Below are 19,380 nucleotides of genomic sequence, written 5' to 3' on the forward strand. Positions count from 1 at the left end.
CAAAATCTGAAAGGAAAAGACAAAAACCCAAAAACGTAAAGAAGAACAAAAAAAATAAAAAAAAATAACTAAAAACTCTATCCTAAAGACAAGCCCGCGTCGGCGGCGCCAAAAATTGATGATTTTCAATGATGTTGTAGTAAAGAGTTCGTTGAGGCTTGTGAAGGCAATGAATTCTAGACTTAATAGAACTTAAAAATATAGAAAACTTAACTCAAAATTGATTTCAAGTGATTGGAAAATAACCAAGACACTAGAATCCACTATTACACATGAATGATGTCAAATATTTCATGTCAAATATTTCATAACTCTAATTATCCTTTTTATCCTTTATTTCTTAATCCATAAATAATCAAACATATTCTCATAAATTAATTGTATCCCCTAAGCATAGATTATCTAACCAAAGCATAACCTATCTAATTGAATCACGACTAATGAAGAAAATTATGTAAACTTTTAAGAACTCTGCAAAAGCAGTGATTGAGTGAACTATAATTAAATATTAGAAAAAATGAAATAGTTACCCATTGTTCATGTGTGAATAGCTTCATCCATTTCCTTGGTTACGAGAGAATTAGCCGCTCATCATTTTGGAAACACGCTCAAAAGTTGATTTCATTTATGCTCAAAGGGTTACAAATGATGAATAAGGGAGAATTACAATAAAAATCGGGTTTGCAACGCTTATAACTGTTGCAAAAACCCTTACAAAGAGCCTTTCTGTTGTTGTTGCGTTTTTAAGTCTGTCTGTAAACTGCGACCCAGAGAATGAGTTGCTGTCACTGTTCAAAAACGACTGCTGGTGCAGGTCCGTTCTTCGTGTTCTTCAGTTTTGCAGAAGCAGAAATGGCAGCTCTGCAAATTTGATTTTTCGCTCTGTGGTGCTCTTTTTCTCTCCCAATCTCTCCGTCTACCTTCTCTATGATCCCCTCACCCTATATATACTCAACAACAACAAAATATCACACCATAACTCTCACAAATTTTCATTAAACTCGACAGTGAAGAAAAATATTCTAGGAATATTTTCTTCCCTGTTTTAGCTTCTCACGTGTTTCTACAGCTGCAAAATATCCTCTTTTATCTTCTTCACGGTCCAGAGTGTTGCTAGAGTCATCATACATGAGCAGAACACGCATAAATCTTCCAAAACCCGTGAACTATTCTTCTCATGCACGGGCTTCCCTGATTCCTTGTCACGGATTTTCCAGCCAAATTTGATCGAAACAAACACCCATACCAGCTCTTTTATGACATATCACAACTACCCATGAAGTTTCAGCCCTTTAGTCCACCTAGAACATCTTCAAATTTCGATCGAAACATTCTCAGAGAGCTGCCACATTTTTCCCACCAATTTTTAAGTTTCAAATGAAGAAGATGGTGTCCCCCTAACCAGCTATGGGGTGCGAATAGCAGCTGCCTTTTTTGGGTGCCCCTTATTAATTGAGGTGCCCCTTAACCAAATCTGGGCTCCGTATGGAAAGTGTCCTCCAGGGGTGTTCCGAGTGATTTTTCTAGCCGATTTTTCAACAATATTTATTTTCCAAAAATACCTAAAAATACACAAAACACCATACGAGTACCAACAATACGAAACATTGAGGACAAATTAGACACATAAATGCGTCTATCACCCACATGATAGATTTACGCTTATTTGTCATAGTAAATGGATATCATCATGCACATTTAGAAGGGTGATATCATAAATTAATTTTATTTGTTAGAAAGTGAAGCTTTTACAGGTATATAGGATGGAGGATACACATTAAAGGATGGGAATATACATTAAAGAAATATCAAATAATCAAAAATATTACATCAAAGGAGCAATTTCAGGAATTAATGTTTGAAGACCAAAGAACTGATGCAAACTTTACAAATGTGGCAAAGTAGAAAAGCTGTTCAAGAACAAAGAATCTACTTTTCGCCTAAGTTGTCTTCATTCGCCCTATCAGCTTAAGAATATTAGCTTCATCGTCAATATCTTCATATTCAGAATTTGCTTCACTATCAGAAATATCAGAAATTTCTTCATTTGGAGCAACATCAGCGAGCTTATATTTTGAGAGAGGAATTCCATTATCAGCACAGATCTTCCTTATGGCATCATCACGGACACGAATAATATCCTTGCTATTATTGGAAATGGTAGCAGCAAACTGTCTCTTCAATCTGCGATATTTAGAATCACGAACGGTAAACTTCGCTTCATTAGAGGAAGCCTTTACTTCCAACTCCTTAATTTGGCTCTGGTATTCTTGTTCAACCAATGCGAAGGAAAATGAGAAGGTTAGTGTCATTCACAAAAAATATGTCAAGGGGTAACAAATGAAAAGGAATAATAAACGACCTTCTTATTGGAAATAATATCTTTAATCAAAGAAGAGTGATCTGATCCAAGACTAACAGTCACATCTAAGTCATTTCTAGCATTATCCAATACTCTGGCAGCCCTGTCAAATCCAGCATCACTTTCGATGACAAGTCGAGAACGGATCATATTTCCTCGTTCAACAAGTGCGTCTCTCTCGCTTAAAGCTCTATCTCGTTCCACTTGAACTTGAAGAATGGTCTCTTGGAATTTCTCTAAAGTGTTCGCACCACTAAGAGAGATTTGATATTTCTCATTGATAAGAGTACGAATCTTGGCGTGCAAAGTTTTATTTTTTTCTTTTGATTCTAAAAAACGACGCTTAAAGCGATTACTATAAGATAAGGAACTTCTATGATGAATGTTAAGGGATTGGTATTTCTCCTTTAATTCCTCCAAGGAAAGGGTTTTCAACTTATTGTCAGCGAAGTTATTTAAAGAATCATTAAGATACTCAAGAAGAATATCACCATTAATAGGATGAGGAAGATAGCGAAATAAAGAAGTCGTCAGTAAGGCCGTAAATATCTGCAAGAATAGATAATTATAATGGAGCAAAATACATAAATATACAGGTCAATGAAAGGAGTAAAGGATTACGCACCAATTAATTGATCATTCCTTTTTTGAAGATAGGAAATCTTGTTTGTACAGGAAGAAATATGAGATTCAAGTTGATGGTTTCTCTTGCGAAGATCAGTAGCATCATTTTCATGAATGGAAACCTGGGACTTAAGTTCATTATTTTTAGCTGCAAACCTGCGAAGCCTCCTTTCATAGTCTGAAGAGACAACATATGATGAGTGTGGATGGGAAAAAACAAGACGCCGGTTTTTTGGGAAAGTGAAGAGTCGAGCGTGCTGTTGAGACTCCTCAGCCGGGAAAAATGTTAATCCTCACACAGATGCACCGCTGCAAAGGGGGTGCTTAGATTCGGAAAATCAATTTGTATGACTCCGGCCTAAACCAAGACAATGGTCGTTCCAGAGTCAATTCGGTCGCAAAGAGGGAGATGGGTTGATCTGTAGGATGGAAGCTGAGAGTTTTCTGGGATCAGTGATAATCAAGTATTGTGGGTGTGTTGAAGGTTTCTGCAATATTGCTGAACTGCTGAAGTTGAGTTATGTGAATAACTTTATATCGAGTTGTTCACGGATAATGATGATAATCGATGATTGGTGATATCCTGATGTCCTCGATTAGACTTATTTATATTGCAAGAATGATGTACCACTGATTCTTGTAAATGTGACGGTTTCTTAAGTGAAAGAGTGGGAAAGTGGGAGATCATGGTAAAGTCAGTTCCATGTCATGCAGAGACTTGACTGATCCTGCACCCACTACTTTTCTAACTCCTTCAACCGTTTACACGACTAACGCACATTTCTCGTTGTGGATGAATCCACGTGTCGTAGACCGCCAGACCAAAACCCTAAGTGATATCCCCCCATTTGTGACGTGATTGATATTTCACGAATCATGGAGCCTGCAAGGCAGACGTGTATTAGTTAGTCAGTTGTTGACTGATTTATACTGGGAGTCTAATTTTGTTGAATCGAGCATAAGTGGTGAATTCTCAGTGATTCATGGATTGAACATGTAGTTCTCTGAGATGTCAATGAATTACTGACTAGAGCGACTGAGAAAGTATTGCTCAACTCGACGAATTGCCGAATATTGAAAGTTTGTCGAGAAACTGAGCAAGTATTACTCAATTCAACGAATTGCCAAATATCGAGAGTTTGTCGAGCAACTGAGCAAGTATTGCTCAATTCGAAGAATTCGATAATTTTGGTGTGCAACTGAGCAAGTGTTGCTCAATTCAACAAAATACTGAATATTGGTAATTTTCCGTGCAATTGAGCAAGTGTTGCTCAATTCGACAAACTACTGATTAATTACCGAATATTGATGGTTGGATCAATATTCGAGCAACTGAGCAAGTATTGCTCAATTCAAAGAATTATTTACTGGTGCCGTGACCCAATAAAATATTAATCAAAAATATTGGTGAATTACCGAATCTTATTAATTTGGATGTTGATTACTGAATCAACATAATTTTGTGTTTGCACTTGCTCATAATGGTGATTCGTGGTGCGTTTGTTCGAAACCCTAATTTTTGATCAATCCTTCAAAAATTGGTGAATTGCTGAAAATTGGTCATGAGTGAAGAGGGATCGACCACATGGGATGATGAGCGTCCATGTGATGCCCAGTGCTCGAGTGAGCACGCACCAGGGTTCTCAGTTTGAGAGTTGGTGAAAGAACGATGATTAAATGCAGGTTTCATCATTTATTGAAATATTGCTGGATTCAGCATTAGGTGACAAAACCTAGGTATGAGAGATGAGAACCGACCAAGAGAGCATGGGACCAGCTCTTGGTGGTCACGAGACCAGTTGTTGGTCATTTGAAGGATTCTCCAGTTGGTTGGAGAGAGTTCGGGCCCAGTTTGAGCAATTGAGCAAATTAAGTCAGAATTATGAAAACATGTGGGACCGTCTTTGTGAAAGCCCTAAGAATGACTCTGGTTGGTCATGGAGGCATGCACGTGTTGTCATGGTGTCCGTGTTTCTATACTGAGAGTTTCCGTATTTTTCTGATACGCGTTCGAGCAACATAGTGAATTTTCAGAAGAGTTTCATCTTGACTGAGTTTCATCTCATGAGAGTCTAGCCAGTCGTGCGACTATGTTGGCTTTTAGTTTTTCGTGATTTGAGCAATATTTGAGAAAATATGGAGAAATCATGAATTTTGATCAAACCCAGGAGTTTCATGAATTGAGGAAAATAATAATTATGCAAGATTAGGGATTGCTAGGTGTGGGACCGACCATGGCCAGGGCATGGCCATCCGGTAGGTTTCCCGGTCCCGCACACCTTTCCCTATTTTATTATTTTTCATGAATCCTTGAAGTTATGGAGAATCCACGAGTTTTTGTTGAAACGGAGGAGTTTTGTGAGATTAGGGAATAATAATTATAAAAAGCTAAGGATTGTAAGGTGTGGGACCGGCCACGGCTTAGGCGTGGCCGGACGGTCAGGTTGCTCGGTCCCGCACACCTTTCCTTATTTTATAATATTATTTCGTGAATCCACGAAGTTATGGAGAATTCACGGGTTTTGCAAAAACAAGGAAAGTTGCTAAAACCAAGGAGTTTTCGTGAGTTCACGAAATAACAAAAAATAAGGAAAATAATGGGAGAGGCACGGACCGACCTTGACTAGGGAAAGGCCGGCTGGTGGGACCGGCCTTGGGCGCCTCTTATTATTTTATTAATATTTATTATTTTCTCCTGTTTTGCGAAGGATTCCTCATTATTTCATATTTTTGGACACTTGTTCGTGCATCCGGGTGCTCAGTCGTGCATCATTGTCGAGTACACTCGCACCTTTTTTATGGGGCTTACTCAGTGATGGTCCAGATTCCCGGTTGTTGAGTATTTATTACTAATTTATGAAATTCAGTGGAGAATAATTCATGAAACTGAGTAATAAAAATGAATAGTTCATTATTAATTCACGGGATCAGCTGTGGATTCGACTACGAATTCAGAATAATAAAACAAGCATTACCACCCATGGAATCGTGGATTCGACCATAGAATCGGATTAATATAATTATCTATTACCATTCCATGAGATTAGCCGTGAATTCGACCATGAAATCGGAATAATGAGGTAATATAGTGTTTTATTACTATTCTATGAGATCAAGTCGTGGATTCGATCATAGAATCAGAGCAATTGTTTATTGCCATTCAACGGGATCAGGTCGTGGATTCGACCATGGAATAGGAGCAATAATAGATTATTCTGGGAATTCAGTAGTGAATGTCACGGCAGAATTAACCTCTTGCAGAAAATATGTTAGACAGTTAAACCGTCACATCTATTCTGAATGGTGCATAGTCAGGAAGTCACGATGTTGTTTACGACCTGAAGGCGTTAGTTTTCTCAATCTACGGAGAACCTACTGAATATATGCACAGTCTCTCCACATAATCAAGGATCGGTGAGTGTCACCGACGTCCTGAAGGCGTCCGCCGCCCAACTATTCTTCTATGTGGAGGTGGTTCTCTCTACTGCAGTCAGGGAACAATGAGTATCACCGACGTCCTGGAGGCGTTAAGCTCTCAATCTATCGAGAACTGCCCAAATACATTATTCTGCATAAAGGTCACGACGAAATGCCAGGGATCGAATGCTCAGCTGGTGGAGGCTTTTCGAAAACATATTCATCATGGATTCGTAAAATATAAATCGTTGCATGCCTGAAAGCCATGTCAAAAACATGCCTCATGATTTTAGGTTTTGCCCTTTGTTGAAAATCCACCATCTACAATGAGCGAGCCACCTGCGAGGTTATTAAATAAACGTGAGAAAATTTCGCATGATGCAACTTTAAATAAAGTTCGAAAGTATAATAAATTACCATAGAAGCAAGCGAATATTGAAAACTGGGACTCAAAGATGAGGCAGCTCCGCGAAGAGAATCATCATCCAAAGTAGGAGCATACATTATCTTCGCAAGAGTCTTACATGTGTGAGCCAAAGAATCATCTCCAACTGTTGTCATGGAGTCAGAAAAAATACTCGATATCTGATCCATTGCAAATTTAATAGAGGGATCTTCACCAAGAATGCTGTCATCATCATTGTCGGACTGAGAACTTGAAGAAGAAGAGGAAGGTGCTTTCCGCTTCTTAGAAGGATTCCTGGAAGAGGATTTGGAAGCATTCTTTTTATTGCGAGTTACACCTTTTCCTTTCACACTTACACTTACAATCTCCTCCTATGCACATAACAGAAGATAAGAAACAGAGGCAACAATATTGCTCAAATTAAACACAAGGTGTTTCTTACTTCATTATTGTGCGAGGATGTCGCATGAGACAACTTTCTGACCTTTTTTTGCTTGATCAGCCATCTGAAATGGGGAAAGTAGGTAAGAGCGGTAGAGATAAAAAAAAAAAAAAAAAAAAAAAGGAAGTAAAGATAATTAAGATAGCATACCACTTTATCTTCTTCGGGCCATCTGAATACCCAAGGATCATAAGCAGGAAGTCCCTCAGGAAGGGGAAAACTTAAGCCAGGTTCATCCCTACCAGTTATGTATGGGCCCACCAAGATGATTGGGTACTCCAACCATCACGTATCGTTCTACCAACGAGCGGTACTATTTGAAGAATCATGCCAATCAACATCTCGCATGATCCTTTTCTCTTCAGCAATACCATCTTTTCTTGACAAACGAATACCCCATTTAGCGGCGTTGCTTCTCATGATGGTAACTTCGTAATTCTTGAAAAAAAATTCAAGGGTATAATCAGCAGGATTAATTTTCTCATCTCGATGATCAGGATTTCGCTTATCCATTGGATATTGAGATTCTAAACCTGTTGCACGACGAGAGTATTCAAAAACTATTCTAATACTATCACTGCTAAGTTGAAATATGCCACGCGAAAAACTCGCATGCGAAAGGATCTCATAAAACAAAGGAATTTTGGGATCATAAAGAGGAATAGGAAGGCCTGCAAGAAGTTATTCCACTGAAATGATAATCTTTTGATCACTTCATTCCTCAAGTGAAAACCATTCAGGTCCGAGTTTGGATGAAGGTTTTGAATCACCAGGGACAGATAACGAAAAAACCCGTGCACCAAACACTCTCTTCAATCTATCAAATGCATGTTTGTTCTTCCAACCAGCTTCAGGCATTTTTAAGTATGGGAATGAAGAATAATAAAAAGATCAAAAAATGGGAAAGAAATAACAGAAGAGTGCGAGAAGAAATCAGGGGGGTAGATAGTTGTAGAGAGTAAAGAAAAGACCAAGAGTAAAAAGAAGTATGAAGAAGAAAAAGAGTAAATAAGATATCTACTCTCGCTTACCGAGATATTCACTCATTAATGCGACGATTGAGAATGAACGGATAAGAAAAAGCGGTTATAAAAGACGTGTCAGATCAAGAGTAGCTGAAAAAACACGTGTAAGTTCTCACGCTTAAATTACGGGAATATGTCAGCTTAAAATAATATGAAAAGGTGAATGAGTGCGGCATTTTAAATTGGAATTTCTCATATCGCTCCCTTTCTAAAGAAATGACATGAGAATAGGCAAAATGTAGGTACTAAATACCGCACGTCATAATATGTGTGCGAAGTAATCAATTTGACAAACAAGTGAAGGGTATCGCATATAGTATATTTGAGATGACGCATCAGATGACGTAAAAAGAATCATGAATCAAGTGTGATAGTTGTGCGAGGTTATAGAGCATGTGCGAGAAAAGTCAAGATAAGCATGCGATAATGATGCATGTCAGATTCGAAAATAAAGGTTTTATTAGCTGTCATCCACTATGTAAACCCCTATATAAGGGGACCGAGCGGCCTTGTGTTGTAATATTTTTCGTGCGGTAAATAAGAGTTCGTTGCTCGGACTTGAAAAGATTTATAAATAAAAATATATACACAATATTTGTCACAGGATCAAGAGTTACTAGGATTCAGGATTCCACCATAATTATTCATATAATTATTATATTTTTTTCCAAACAGTTATAGTTCAAATAAAAGGACTCTCATTCTTGCCAAGGTAGATTTTTAGAAGATTAACTGTAAATCGAAAGCATGGCATATCAAAAGTACTAAGACCAAGCATAAACCATCAAAAGAAATGACAATCAATTAAGAAAAATCATAAAACATTTAATAAAAGTGCAAGAAGTCATAAAAGAATTAAATATAATTTTTATATGCATAAAGTACGGCTTCCTCCATCATCCCAGTGTTGAGGTTTAGCCTCTCATATTAATCATGTTCTCAAAATACAATTTTATAGCCCAACAAGTTGATAAAATGATGAGAAAATGCTAAACAGATATTTCGCAACAGTTATAAGCGTTACAGTTGCGCTGCATAAACTTAAGTGTAAGAAAGAACGATACATGCACAGCGTTGTAAACAGCGACACAATAGAACTGATGCGGGAACTGTTGAAGAACGACGCTTCTGTAGCGTCAGTTCGTCATCTCTTCCTCTCGCCAGCAGCAACAGAGACTTGCACTGTATAATTTTGTTTCGCTTCTCTTTGCTTCCTAGCCTTCCCTAAACTCTCGACACCTCTTCCCAATGACCGATACTTGTATTTATAGTGTTTTGGAGCAAGAAATCCGACCATTGATTGCGTATATTTTCTCTTTAATTCGATTATTCTTTGCTGCCCAAAAATGAGAATACTTACCATTTATAGAATTTCCACACGTTAACTCGCTCCCAAAACGCTCCAAATTAGTTTCTTCATGCCTCAGAAGCTTTCCCGCACCTCCACATCACTCCATGCACAGCAGAAACACACTTGAGCTCGTGTTCGGTGTGTGTTGCTCTGTTTTGAGTTTGGTGAATCGAACCGAGAATTCCAGCCTAAATTGATCGATTCTGACACCCATATTGTGTTCCTTAAGCTATATCACATCTTCCTACCAAGTTTGAGCCTTTGAATCGCACCACAACACCTTCATTTTGTCGATTGAAATTCTGCCAGTTGATGAACCAATTTTCCCGCCAATTTTATTTTTTCAAATCGTGAAGAAGGTGTCCCCTTAGCAAACAGTGGTGTCCCCTTAGTAATTTGGGTGGAAACATCATTTTTGGGGTGTAAATATACATGGGGTGCCCTTATCCAACCAAGGGGTGCCTTTAGCGATTCTTCCGGAATATTTTCCGCACTTTTTCAGGGTTCCTCCGGGACATTTCCAGGGTACTTCCGGTACACCTCAACGGAGCTCCGGACGCCGCATTTTTAGCCAATTTCGCTACAAAACTTTATTTTTCCAAAAACTCCTACAAATAAATAAAACAACATAATAAGTACAAAAATGGGTACTAATACTATATACAATTGGACTATATTAGACACATAAATGCGTCTATCACCTTGTTAGAGCAACCACAGTCACGGCCAAATTTGGGGACTAAACTCAAATTTGGTCTCAAAATATGCCGCAACGGAAGGGACCAAACCCAAATTTGATCGCCAAAATTAGGGTTTGAGACCAAATGTGGTCGTTAACCCAGACTAAACGAAATATAGGGACGGAAGTATTAATAGCGTATGAAAGCAGACGAGATTTTAGTGACCGTATGAAATCAGACGGAAGTATAATTAACGTATGAATCAGGCGCATCTATAAACTCCGCCTAACCAAACGCATGTAATACATACGCCCCAACACAGACGTAGTTATATTGTACGCCCCAATGGGACGTTGGTATATTTTACGTCCCAATGGGACGTTGCTTTAATGTACGCCCCAATGGGACGTTGGTATATTCACTCGTTTAGTGGGCTAATACGTTATTAGAAGAAGATTAGTGGGCTAATACGTTATTAGAAGAAGATTAGTGGCTAATATTTATGTAAATTCACTAATCAGGCGGTCATTAAAAGTGCGCCTGAATCAGGCGGTCATTGAAAGTGCGCCTGAAATCAGGCGATCATTAAAAGTGCGCCTGAATTAGACGGACATTAAAAGTGCGCCTGAATCAGGCGCACATTAAAAATGCGCCTGATATCAGACGGTCATTAAAAGTGCGCCTGAATGAGGCGGACATTAAAAATGCGCCTGAATGAGACGGTCATTAAAAGCGCGCCTGAACTGGGACGGTCATTAAAAGTGCGCCTGAACTGGGGCGTTTGTTATACTTCCGCCTGACTAAAAATAGTCTTCCACGACTGTGGTTGCTCAGTGTAAAATGCCAATTTTTTTTAGCTTTTGGTCTGCTATTTGGCATTTGGTCGACTCCATGACTGTGGATGCTCTTAGAGGAGAGATCTTTTTTAGAGCTTAGACTGGGAATTTAGGAGAGAAAAAGATTATTTGTTCTCCAAGTTAGAACTCAACTCAGACCTTGTAACTATATTGAAGATTTTATGAATGAATGTATGAAATTAAGATGATTACATGAATTGTTGTTAAGATTTCATATAGGGAGTGGTTGTAGGATTTCCTGCAACTACGGTTTGGCAACATTTCTGGTATAGTTTCGTGACATTAATTAGCAGCAGGAGGGGGATATTTTCACCCCATAGATGAGGAAACCCAAGAAATGATGATTTTATGGTAAAAGAAGGTCACCTCACCACTCATTCCTGCCAGGAGGGGGGATATTTACACCACCTGGACCGTGCCAGGCTATCACCCTGAATTCAAAACTAAATGTTCGGTATCTGATATTGTTTAGACTAGATTTTACTGTCTATTGAATACTTAAATATTATCACATGACAAAGACGGTTTGTTTCTTGTATCGTGGTTTGTCCATCAATGGTTTTAGAAGTACAAACCTCGCAAAAGCAGGAGCCAAGGAATCAACCCTTCTTGGGGATATTAGAGGATTTGGCTGTTAGTGCTCGATGGATATAAGTGTCTCACTTGTTCCTTGTTTAAGTCGATGGTAAACTTTCCAGTATTAGAAAGTAAATTTCGAGAAAAATCTCAGCCTGGGGAAGCTGGGGAAGCTCAAAGTTGGTGAGGTCACGCATGGAGTAGTATGGGGAAGCTCAAAGTTGGTAAGGTCACACGTGCATGGAGCAGTCTCTCTCTATATATGTGTAACATGTGTTAATTCCTAGTGCCTCAAGTAGGGAATAGTATAGCCATGGAAGAATCAAAGAGTTTGATGATTCTGGCGGTAGTCTTAGTTGGATTATCTTCTTTTTCAGATGTTCTTAAATGTCAGCAGCAAGTTGAAGCCATTCCTTTTACGACGTAAGTATTGTTTTTTTCATTACCCACTCACTAGAATTTTATCCAAGTTTGTTTATGGTGTTCAGAAACTAACTTTTTACTTGTTCAACTATTGTTGTTTCAGGGATCTAAGGACTAATATCCTTGGAATTTTCAATGGTGCATGGCTTAAAATGGAACGCGCAGCAGATGAAGAGGTTTCGAAACCGAAACGTATAGTATTAAGTCCAAACCTCACAACTTGTCATCAATCATTGTCAGATGCTGATCAACCAGTATACTGCTGTCCACCAGAAAGTGAAACATTGGAACCCATTGTTGATTTCCAGTTTCCTGACACTTCAAAACCGATTAAGGTTAGAAAGCCAGCTCACTTAGTTGATGAAGACTACATTGCAAAATATAACAAAGCTATCGACATTATGAAATCATTACCCTACCAAGATCCGCGCAACTATATCCGTCAAGCAAACATGCATTGTTTATACTGCACCGGATCTTACAATCAGCAGCACTCGAGTTCTCTACTCAAAATCCACAGAACATGGTTGTTTTTCCCATGGCACAGAATGGTGCTTTACTTTCACGAACGAATTCTTGGAAGTTTGATAGGTGATGAGAACTTTGCTCTACCATTCTGGAACTGGGATACTCCTGATGGCATGTTCATTCCTGATATGTTCTTGAATGGCTCCATGGCTGATACGCAACGCGAAAGCTCTCATCTGCCGCCTCAAGTAGCCGATATTAATTACGATTACGTTGAAAGTGGACTAGGAACCAGCGACCAAATTTCAGCCAATGTTGCTTTAATGTATAATCAAATGGTTTCAGGTGCTAAGAAGGCGGAGCTTTTCATGGGGTGTCCTTACAAAGCTGGGGAGAATGGGTTTTGTGATGGACCAGGAACTATTGAACTGGCACCACATAATCCAGTGCATGCTTGGGTTGGCAGCAACTCAAATACTGAAAGAGAAGATTTGGGTGCATTCTTTACAGCTGCAAGAGATCCAATTTTCTATGCGCATCACTCAAACGTCGATCGTCTTTGGAATGTATGGAATGAACTTCGCAGTAACAAGCCACCAGTAGAAGACCCGGATTGGTTAGAATCTACTTTCTTCTTCCACAATGAAAAATCGCAGCTGGTTAGAATCAAAGTCAAAGATGTCCTTGATACTTCTAAGCTTAGATATGATTATGAGAACGTTGAGAACGTATGGCTTAGTGCTCGACCTAAACCTTCTGTCCCACCGAAGATCGCTCGTCATGTACTGAAAATGAGAGACAGTGAGAATCCATTTTTTGGTGATTCTAATCAGGCTATTGTTTTACCTGCTATTGGGTTGAAGGGTAGGAGACTTGATACCACAATACGAGTGAAGCTACATAGGCCAAAAACACATAGAAGTAAGATAGAGAAAGAACAAGAAGAGGAGATTTTAGTAATTTATGGAATTAATATTAGTAATGATATGTATGTTAAGTTTGATGTCTATGTAAATGCAGTCGATGAGACGACAATCGGTCCTGAATCAAGAGAGTTCGCTGGAACTTTTGTGAACATGAAGAGAGGAATAAGGATAGTCATGGAGAAAGAAGATTTGGTAGTGCAAAGGAAAACAACTTTTAAGGTAGGTATAACCGAGCTATTGGAAGATCTTGAGGCAGATGGAGACCAGACCATTTTTGTAACACTAGTACCGCGAGGAGGAACCTGCGTCAGTACAAGCATTGATGGGGTTCGGATAGAGTACATGCAATGATTGACGATTGATTACTTTTTTTGTTTGTTTGCTTACATTTATAATCTTTTGTTTAACATTTTTTTACTTTTTGTTGTTACCAGAAAAATGAAAGAAGAATATATGAATTTCTGTCTAAGGTTTGGCCATGGAAAACTCTCTTAAGAAGAAAGATTTGTACTCTGTATATGTGGCGACAACTATATGCAAGTGCCCTCACAACTTAATCCATCAAGCATAAGGCATGGTTGTTGGTTCTGATCAATTGTCATGGTAATTGACGGAGAACGACAACATGAAACATTGAGAGAATAGGTTAGAAAAGAAGAAGGGAACATTATCTATATATCACTAGTATGAGGTCCTTGTAAAAATATCCTTATGAATTTTATAAATACCCTTGAACTTAATACATTACTAAAATACCCTCTTTTGTATGGTGTATATACAATACCACTAACTAAAAAAAAACTACCTCTACTTCCCATCACCACAGTCCACCGCCAACCACCACTATCACTGTCCACCGCCGACCACCACCACTGTCCACCGCCGACCACCATTGTCCACCACCGCCAACCACCAACCACCACCAATCACCACCACCGTCAACCACCACCACTGTCCACCACCGTCAACCACCAACACCCCCAACCACCGCTGCCGCTAACCAACACCACCACTGTCTAGTACCACCGCCACCAATCACACCGCCGACGCCAATAACCGCCACCCACCGTCGCCGCCAACGACCACCACCACCATGTGGAGTCAACTTGCTGAAGTTGTGTCAATATCGGAGGAAACTAGCTCAAGTTGCCTCCAATAAATAGTGTACAGGAACAAGTTGCAAAACAAAATGGAGCCAACTAACTCAAGTTGTCTCCGAATCTGAGGCAACTAGCACAAAGTTGTCTTCAAAAGTGAAGGCAACTAGCCCAAGTTGTCTCCAAAAAATTAAATTGTACACAAAAACGTGAACCTAGTGTGAGTCGATCACACATCTACTGACATATAGTCAGTTGTGCTACCATTGCACCATGGATTCATCGCAAGTACTCTAAGATGTATATATAAAGATAATTTTACATGCTTCTCAAAAAAATAGGGCAAACTAGCTTAAGTTTCCTTCGATTCTGGAATCAACTAGCTCAAGTTGCCTCCAAAAATGGAATCAACTAGCTTAAGTTGTCTCCAAAAGTGAAAGCAACTTTCTCTAGTTTCCCACAAAATCTAGAGTCCAAGAATGAAATGCATCAAACAAAATGGAGCAACTTTCGATGTTTCTACAGTTCAATATCACACCATTCAAGCAAATAAAATTTACTGAATCAATAATTGCATCAAGAGAGAGTGTACCTGAAATCTACTGCACTTGTTACTTCTTGAAATTTCTGTAACAACAACATCATCATCAACACCAACCATTTTTCTTGCCTAAACCCATTACTCAATCTACAACTTCTCTTTCAACTTCATAATCTCCATCAGAATCACTGCATAGCAACCACCAACACCAACCGCATCAGATATTCGTCTTCATTGCCAACTCAAATAACCAATCCCATAAGCTCACACTACTACTCAGCACCTCAATCTCCATCACAGCTTCTTACTAAGTTGTTCATTCACTTGCAGTTGCAGCTACAAATCATTCCACAAAAACTGACTCCTCCTTTCTCTGTAACTGTTGCAATGTGTTATCATCTACAAGACCAGCTGCAATTCAACACACCAGCCTTCAAGCTACACATTCTATGTAATCCATTCGGCTTATCTATTACTCCCGTCAATGACACCAAAATCCATACCATTACCAGACCACTGCCATTCATGAACTATTGTTGCACTATCAAACCACCAGTTCCATCTACCCATCACCTGTAATTATCCATTTCAAGCTCAGTAGCACAATCAAATCCATCTGTAGCAGAAATATCTTCTTTAGAAAAGCACACCATTCACAGCTCCACAATCCATTCAATAGAAAACCACCAGTACAATGAGGTCAACATCAACCTTTGGCTTCTGTTCACATCAAGCTCTATCATCAGATTCAATACCATCAAACCCAATAATCCAACAAACCATCTCATAATAGCAACTATGCATCTTGACAGAGGCCAACAAATCCAAGGCTAATAGCAAATCCACTTCATACCCCTTCTTCCAATTTCAACACAGTTCATTCATATAAACCCTAATTTCCATTACCCAATTCAACAAAAGTTCAATTAAAATCAATTTAACCGACAATAAACAATTCCAGGATGGAAACCATACCTTGGAAATAATTATACTCTTCTTCTTTCCAATCCGGAAGATATCACCACCACTAGAAAAAAAACAATCTTAACCACCACTATCTCAATCGCAAAATTTCACCATCCCAACCAGAACCACCGCGATCTCCATCAATTTCGTCGTTCTTAATCTGACCTCTTTCTATCTAAATTACCACCTGTTACAATACCACCAACACCTCCAGAAACTTCAAAGCAAAATAAAGAAGATCAATTTTTAATCGTTTTGGATGATTGGATATTGAGATCCAATAAATTGATGACGATTTTCATTGCCTCTTCCAAACAGACGCTGAAAATATGTATTAACCAACTGTAATCATCGATTTTAGGTTCTTCAATTCCAATCCAGTTGAAATCGAGATGAACTTATCAGAAATCAAAACCTAAAATAAGATCTCAATCTTTTTAAATCTGGTTTTGATATTAATCTTTACAAGAAGAAGATGGTTTTGAAATTAATCTTTACAAGATGATGGTGATGAAGACGATTTTGGTTCTGGTGTTGGTGGCTTTAGTTGTGGTGGCGACGGAGATGGAGATGAAGATGGTGGTGGCAGTGGTGGAGAGATTCATTTATTTTTCTCGGGCGAGAAATAAAGAAAAAGCTGAAGTATAAAATGTAAAGGTTAAAAATGGGATTATGTGAATTATTTTTCTGTTCATAATTTCAATTATGCCATTAGGGGTATTTGTAAACACTTATAAGGGTACTTGTGCAAAATCCATGAATAGTAGGGGTGTTTATAACATTCCCACAAAAGGGAACAGAAAACGAGTTAAACCCTATAATAACATGTCATTCATACATCAGCTATGGGCTTATCAGTCATGAGCCCATACACAGGTACGCATCTCATAAACCCAATCTACAAGTTTAAGGAACTTTTTATTTCCCACTATCCGGGGATGTGGGACTAGCTAGTAGGAACATCACATGTTCTCGTCTCGGATAACATTTTTTTTTCTTTTCTTTTTCCTGAAGCACAGGAGATAATAACATTTATTATGCAAATGCAAGTACTATTTATGTTTTCCCATGCAAGTCCAGAGTCTTTCAAGGACATCTTACAAAATGCACATGGATTTAGTTAAAAATGCAGATATATCTTCAGCACACTGGTGACATTTTAGTGAACGTTTTCTAGCCCGTTGAACTTTAGTTCTCCTTCGAATAACACGCGTGATTCACGTGAGTCAGGTCGGGAATCTAGGATACTGTTGAATTAAAACTACAGATATTTGAATGTTAATATGTTATAATGGTTCTCTGAGACCCCAGTGATATTTTGTTTCTTCAAGATTGAAATGTTTCTTGAAGATTGAAAATTTGAATGGTATTGAAGAAGAAGAAATTAACGATGAGCATAGAAGCTTCAAGATGGGTTTTAGGTTTGTTTTACTTATTTGCTGTTGCATTAATCTGGGTTGCTTCTAATTTTATTGTACAATCAGTTATATCCGGTGGAGCTTCACCATTTCTTATCACTTACATCTGTAATTCATTGTTTACTTTATGTATTCCTATTTTTGAGATTTATCGTTATTTCGAGGACTCTCCATTAAAACTATGGTTCTGGTGTTCTAGTAATGAAATCAATAGTCATATGGATAAGGTGAGTGATTCAGATGAAGTACCTCTTTTGACGAACAGAAATGGTTTAATGCTCGACGAACAAGATGTGGATAACCAATTGGATGCAAAAGGACGGTTGACTCGTATAAGAACGGCTAAAGTTAGTTTGTTATTATGCCCTTTCTGGTTTCTGGCTTACCTCACTTTTAATCTCTCACTCAAGTATACTACTGTAACGGTATGATTCTTAAATCTCATAATTTATGGAGTGTCCAATATTTGAATCATTGTGGTAACGAGTGTTTCTGTTTGTTATTGCAGTCGATTACGATCTTAAGCAACACGTCTAGCCTCTTTGCATTTTTGTTGTCTCTGTGTTTCTTAGGGGAGAAATTTACATGGATTAAGCTTATCAGTATTCTGTTGTGCATGGGAGGATCGGTAATTGTTAGTGTTGGTGATATGGAATCAGGGTTAAATGCAACTGCTATTAAGCCTCTCCTTGGAGATATTCTTTCTGTTGTCTCAGCTAGTCTATATGCCAGCTTCCTTTGTATTTTCCGTAAACAAATTCCGGTGGATGATGCGGAAAGTGGCCGCGTAAGTATTCTACAATTATATGGATATCTTGGATTGCTAAACACGGTGATTTTTCTACCGGTCGTGGCTTTGCTGCATTTTACAAAGTTGGAGCAGTTGAATAGTCTTACCTGGAGCCAGACAGGGCTTATTGTCTGCAAAGGTTTGTTCATCTGAACCTAGTAGATTTCATTCATTCCCATTTCAGCTTTAATGTGAAGTAAATTATAATCATCTCTTTTGTTTGCATATCTATGTTATTCCTCCGCCGGCTAAACTTTAGCATTACTCTTGATCTTCTGTACTAGGCTTAATCGATAACGTGCTCGGAGATTATTTATGGGCAAAAGCTGTTTTACTAACAACAGCAACGGTGGCAACAGCCGGTCTTACAATTCAAGTGCCTATGGCTGCTGGTATTGACGCAATAAGAGGTCGTGCACCAAGTCTGATGGATTACCTTGGAGCTCTAGTAATCATGGCTGGATTTGCTGGTATAAACATCCGTGAATCTGAAAATGAGAATGGTGTTCCAATTGATGAGAGTTACGACTCATTACCAGTAAGTAAGATATCAGCTAGAACAACCTAGCCACAGCATCATGTCTAATTTTGAATCTGAGAATGAGATATATGTCATAGACGCCTTACTTGTTCAATGCATTCTCTACAGATCCTTGAGTGACTATGTGATATTCTTGTGGGAAGAGTGTTTTGTTGTATTGAATTTGTTACGAAACTTACGCAGAGAAAGAGTGATACTTATAGTATCAGTTACAGAAAGAAAGGTAGAAATTACAGTTAAGAGTGAGCTGTCACAGTACAGCTGTCTCAATATTACAGGTTTAGAAAATAACAACTCTAACTAACTATCTGAAATGTAACCTGAGCTGGATGCTGAGCTGGAGACTCTCATGTTCTTACAGGCCCCCTCAAACTGAACACTGTCAAAGTGTAAAAGTTTGCCTTGTAATCTGATGACAAGTTGTTTAGATAACCCTTTGGTGAATAAGTCAGCAATATTCTGCAAGGAAG

The 19,380-nt window shown here is 38.6% G+C and overlaps 2 protein-coding genes across 2 annotated transcripts; both read left to right on the forward strand.

The window, feature by feature from the left end:
* Positions 1-12,053: 12,053 nt before the first annotated feature.
* LOC113345373 (polyphenol oxidase I, chloroplastic-like) lies at positions 12,054-13,908 on the forward strand. The gene is made up of 2 exons (XM_026589142.1): positions 12,054-12,163; positions 12,267-13,908. Exons 1-2 carry the CDS (start codon positions 12,054-12,056, stop codon positions 13,906-13,908), a joined length of 1,752 nt encoding a protein of 583 aa, XP_026444927.1.
* A 3,326-nt stretch (positions 13,909-17,234) lies between these two features.
* LOC113345374 (uncharacterized vacuolar membrane protein YML018C-like) lies at positions 17,235-19,115 on the forward strand. Its single transcript, XM_026589143.1, has 3 exons — positions 17,235-18,004; positions 18,088-18,508; positions 18,654-19,115. Exons 1-3 carry the CDS (start codon positions 17,525-17,527, stop codon positions 18,935-18,937), a joined length of 1,185 nt encoding a protein of 394 aa, XP_026444928.1. The 5' UTR covers positions 17,235-17,524; the 3' UTR covers positions 18,938-19,115.
* The last annotated feature ends 265 nt before the right edge of the window (positions 19,116-19,380 follow it).

This window comes from Papaver somniferum, unplaced genomic scaffold (assembly GCF_003573695.1).
Source record: "Papaver somniferum cultivar HN1 unplaced genomic scaffold, ASM357369v1 unplaced-scaffold_81, whole genome shotgun sequence".
In the NCBI taxonomy this organism is placed as follows: domain Eukaryota; kingdom Viridiplantae; phylum Streptophyta; class Magnoliopsida; order Ranunculales; family Papaveraceae; genus Papaver; species Papaver somniferum.

Bases quoted from the DNA above. Each gene is read 5' to 3' on its own strand.
- LOC113345373 (XM_026589142.1), top strand. From the start codon at position 12,054: ATGGAAGAATCAAAGAGTTTGATGATTCTGGCGGTAGTCTTAGTTGGA. The intron at 12,164-12,266 runs GTAAGTATTGTT...TTGTTGTTTCAG, and splicing joins GAAGCCATTCCTTTTACGAC to GGATCTAAGGACTAATATCC.
- LOC113345374 (XM_026589143.1), top strand. From the start codon at position 17,525: ATGGTATTGAAGAAGAAGAAATTAACGATGAGCATAGAAGCTTCAAGA. The intron at 18,005-18,087 runs GTATGATTCTTA...TTGTTATTGCAG, and splicing joins TCAAGTATACTACTGTAACG to TCGATTACGATCTTAAGCAA. The intron at 18,509-18,653 runs GTTTGTTCATCT...CTTCTGTACTAG, and splicing joins AGGGCTTATTGTCTGCAAAG to GCTTAATCGATAACGTGCTC.